Source organism: Octopus bimaculoides, chromosome 11, assembly GCF_001194135.2.
Source record: "Octopus bimaculoides isolate UCB-OBI-ISO-001 chromosome 11, ASM119413v2, whole genome shotgun sequence".
Taxonomy (NCBI): domain Eukaryota; kingdom Metazoa; phylum Mollusca; class Cephalopoda; order Octopoda; family Octopodidae; genus Octopus; species Octopus bimaculoides.
In genome coordinates, this window is record NC_068991.1 from 24937956 (window position 1) to 24942752 (window position 4797).

Genomic DNA, 4797 nt, shown 5'->3' on the forward strand with positions numbered 1-4797 from the left:
ACAAACAAACACACACTCACACACACACACACACACACACACACACACCCACTTTCTTTCTCTCTCTCTCTCTCTATTTTTCTCTCGTGCACGCGCACACACACACACACACACACACATACAATGAGCTTCTTTCAGTTTCTGTTTATCAAATCCATTTACAAGGCTTTGATTGACTTTGAGCTGTAGTAGGAGACACATGTCTAAGGTGCCACACAGTGGAACTGACCCTGAAACCATGTGGTTGGGAAGTGAACTGCTTAACTGCACCATGCTTGCACTTATAGCTATAGCCTTAAGACCAAAAAGGTAATTTAAATTGCACTTATGGAAGAGCAATCTTTATTTTTTTGAAGCATCAAAATCAAAAATTTCTTTGCACCACTGTAACCAGTTCACTGAATAGTTATATTCCAAAAATGAATTGAACAAGTTTTAGTAGCTATTGATTACTGGATTGAGAAATTCTCAGCATTCTTGACAAATGTCTTCCATTCCTCTCTGACTTGTGTTAAAACTCTTTAGCATTCAGATTGTTCCATCAAGTATAACGCTCGTTTTATTCACATTATTTTGAAGTCTTGTAGCTTTGTGATTTTAATGATGTGATTGTTTATTTTAAAAATAACATTGCAAGGTAGGTGTAAGAGGCCAGTTTCAGCATAAAACAGGCAGAATATTTTGGGCTTGATATGGCCAGTTTAAATACTAAAGAGTTAATCTCTTGGATAGTGCATTGCATGTCTTCTTGCAATTAAGTTAGCTAATATAGATTTTTGCTAGATTATGTCTTCCATATTTACCATGGGAAGGTTGTTACAGAATAACTTCAGCTATTAATTCCTACTAGTTGTGCCAGCAATGGCCAACAAACCTCATCTTGTACTTTCATATTGTCTCTGATATATAGGATGTCTTGGTATAGCTCTTTGTTAGTCATGTATTGTTGCCATGAGATACTTAGAACAACACTGAGCATTCTGATGTACATGCTGTTCAGAGTTTTTTTTATATAAGCTTTAAGTGTCTAGATTATCAAAGCCTAAACTAAAATTGGTTCAACAATCAGTTCTGAAGAAGTCTATTAAAAATTTTCACAAATTAGATAAGATTTCCATATCTTATCCAAATAGTCAAGTGCTCTCCATACTTAACTGTTCCTGATTTCCATATCACTATTCGATTTGGGGATATGACTTCTAAGGCATTTGTTGTTCTCTTTTTCTTTATTCATTCTTCATTTAGAGATTGTAAGCTTTGAAGTGCTTCCTGATTGTAAGATATATATTCTGTTTGATTACAGGTAAGCCCACCACCACCACCACCACTACCAATTCACTGCAGGGGAAGTTCACCGCCATCAATTCACTGTGAAGAAAGTTGACTAAAAAAAATATATTCATAGTATCTCACCATTAATAGTTAAAAAAGAATGGTGAATTTTCCCTGTGGTGTATTGATGACAGTGAACTTACTGGACATGATTCTGTTTTATAAGGGTTGATATATAGTCTGATTTTACTGGCATTTTCCTCTAGAGTATGAAACTGTATCTGTGAGTAAGTAATAGTGATATAATGGAAATGTTGATTATGACACCTCAAGAAATAAATGTAAAATGAATTTAACTGTTTTCGTAGGTTTTTAGATTGCTAAAATGATTCTTTCATGTTCAAATTGCTTCAATATTAACATACATCTCAGATTAAATCATTTTGTCATTTTAATCAACTTAAACCAGGCAAACATTGTCTCCTCCAAAATTGTTGGCCATCTGCCAAAACTTGAAACCTTTATTACTATCATCATCATCATCATTATCTCAGCTCCATTTCCTTTGCAAGTTCTTATATAATTTTCTTTGTCTTTTTAGAAATTTGAAATAATTTTATTGAAGCATGCCCGTTGGCGTTCCAAATATTGGCATGAACTATTTTAGTTACAAGTAAGTACATGGTTTTTTTTTCTCCTTTCCTTTGTGTAAAGATATTCTTGGATGACATACATGTGTCGTCTTGCATATATTCTGTCCGTTGGGCTTAACATCTTCAGATTTGACCTTTGCTGGTTACACACCCATTCTACCCAGACTTGCTATATACCATCTTCACCCAGGCTAATTATATATCCTTTCCAGATGCATACCCTATCCATGCTAGCTAGCTGTATACCTTTTCTCTGGCCAATTACACCCCCTATCCATGCTAGATAGCTATATACTCTCTCCCAGCTTGCTGCTTACCCTTTTCTTCCAGACTCTACACCCTCTCCTTTCAGACTAACTGCATACCCTACATGCTAGCTAGCTACATACCCTTTCTATGCTAGCAAGCTATATATCTTCTCTATCCAGGTCACCTATATACCCTCTCCTGCAAGACTTCTTATAAACCCTCTTGATCCACTCCATCCAGGTTTACTACATATCCTCTCTACCTAGGGGTACTACTTAAGCCATACACCTCTCCTTCCTCTGCTACTGTTACTGTCTAGTCTCCCTGGTTTCCTATTAAACACTTCAAGAGGGCTACCCATTAGAATAAACATACTTTTCCATAACCCTTTAGTGTTCAGATTACTTTGTGAAATGTAATACTTATGTATTCATATATATTTTGTATTAATCGAGCAATATTTGAGCTTTGAGGTTTCAATGAGGTGATTGTTTATTTTTAGATTGACATGGCCAGTTTGAATGTCAAAATAGATAGAATATTTGGGCCAGATATGTCCCAAATATTCTATGCTAAAGTGTTAAAACAGTAACTTTTACCTGAATATATTAAGTGAACATCAGCCATTGTAATCTCACCAATGTAGGATGGTTTGCTGCGGTCATGGGTTCTGTACCTCCTTCTTTTAAGATGTGTTTAAAATATATTTTAAAAACTTTAAGATTTACTTTTGCTTGATGTATTGTGTTTAACCCTGTTTGAAAATAGCAGTCAAATACTCTCTTATCACATCCTGTGGTCTTAAAAATTTTTTTTTTAAATGGATACATCGGCTGATGTAGTCTTAGATGTACTAATCTTTCTAAAAACATAAAATGAGGTTGGTCAAGCTTGGAATAATCATAAATATATGTGTGGTCAGTCAAGAGCTGAAGTTGGATTGGAGCTTAACAATAGCAACAACTGCACCACCATCAACAACAACAACAACAACAACAACAATAAACAGAATAATAACAACCATGACAAAAGCAACAAACAACAACAAGCACATCAACAATAACAGCAACAACAGTTCAATAAGAAACAAAAAATGGAGTATATATGTCAGGAGGAGAAGAGATCATCACCATTTTAAGTAGAGCCATTTTTAATGAAGAACTTCATTAATGAGGGTAACTTATTCTCCCTCAACCAACACAACACAACTCACCTTGCTGAACAGGTGATAAATTATATTCACAGCATGATAGAAATCCATTATACTAATTAGGAATTAACTAATTAGGGGAGTGTGAGAGAGAGTGAGAGATTGCAAAATAATAGGAAAGTGTTTTTTCTTTTTTTATATATGCATCACAATTGTTGGACACCAGTAGCATTGGTTACCAGTTTGCAATGAACCAATTACTGGTTCACTGTATTTCCGAGAGAGAGAGAATGAAAAGAAGTATTTGAAACTCAGTATGGATCAAATATTGCCAAGACTTCATTTGAAAAGCACTTTTATTTTTTTGCTTTGTGGCTTTTGATGAATTATATTGGCGGAGTGGTAAGAAACTTGCTTCCCAACCACATGGCTCTGGGTTCAGTCCCACTACATAGCACCTTTGTCAAGGTGTTTTCTACTACAGCCTCGGGCCAACCAATGTGTTGTTAGTGGATTTGGTAGACAGAAACTGAAAGAAGCCTGTCATATATATGTATATGTGTGTGTGTGTATATTCACACACACACACATACCCTTTTTTTTTTTTTTATTAAAGCTGCAAAAACGTCACAGAAAAACTGCTACTCAGAGTTTCATATTTCTGTTCATCAGGCAGTTGATACAGAATGTGATGGTACAGTTGTAATGTTTTTGCAGCTATAATAAAAAAGCATATTACTCTATCTTTGATATTTGAGGGCTATTTTCTTCTACTTTGTTTTGCATTTGTGTGCTTACTCATGTGTCTGTGTGTGTGTATATATATATATATATATATATATATATATATAATGCCCTTATATATATATATGTATATACATACAGGGTGCAATGGGTAAATTGTTGCTATTTTATATTTTCAATTTCGTGCATGTGCGTTGTTTGTTTTGAGTTTGTCAACTACACAGTGTAGTAGAGTCAGTTGGGCACTATCTGTGAGAAAAACAGCACCATGATGCTATTCACTCTACCAGAAATTTGGAAATGAAATGCTGTACTGCTTGGCATTTGTGCCAGAAGCTCCAATATGAACATTTCAGAGTGTTTGGGTATCAATCTGAGGATAGTGTAATCTGAGGACACGTACCGAGAGTGATCAAAATCAAACATCCAGTCAACATCATGGTGTTTGGAGTGACCACTAGTGATGGTGATGTTATTCCTCAATTCATCTTCCCATACGGCCTCAAATTCAACACCGAGGCCTACATCAAGTGCCTGGAGGAGGTAGTGCCATCCTGGGTCAAGAGGGGGGGCTGCTGGAAGACCCTATGTCTGGCAACAGGACTCCGCACCATGCCACACAAGCAGGAGAACCTAGTCATGGCTGTCAGACAATTTCTGCAACCACATCACCCCTAACATCTGGCCACCTAACTCTCCAGACTGCAACGCCCTTTATTATTATGTATC

General features: G+C 36.0%; 1 protein-coding gene across 3 annotated transcripts in view; it reads left to right on the plus strand.

Annotated features, from left to right (window-relative positions):
- Nucleotides 1-4797, plus strand: part of LOC106883406 (epidermal growth factor receptor kinase substrate 8) — a 134064-nt gene that overhangs the window by 45674 nt on the left and 83593 nt on the right. For all 3 annotated transcript variants that reach the window (XM_052971640.1, XM_052971639.1, XM_052971641.1), the window contains one exon: nt 1874-1945. In XM_052971640.1, the coding sequence (XP_052827600.1) occupies nt 1899-1945 (47 nt within the window). In that variant the 5' untranslated portion in view covers nt 1874-1898. The remainder of the gene's footprint in view (nt 1-1873; nt 1946-4797) is intronic.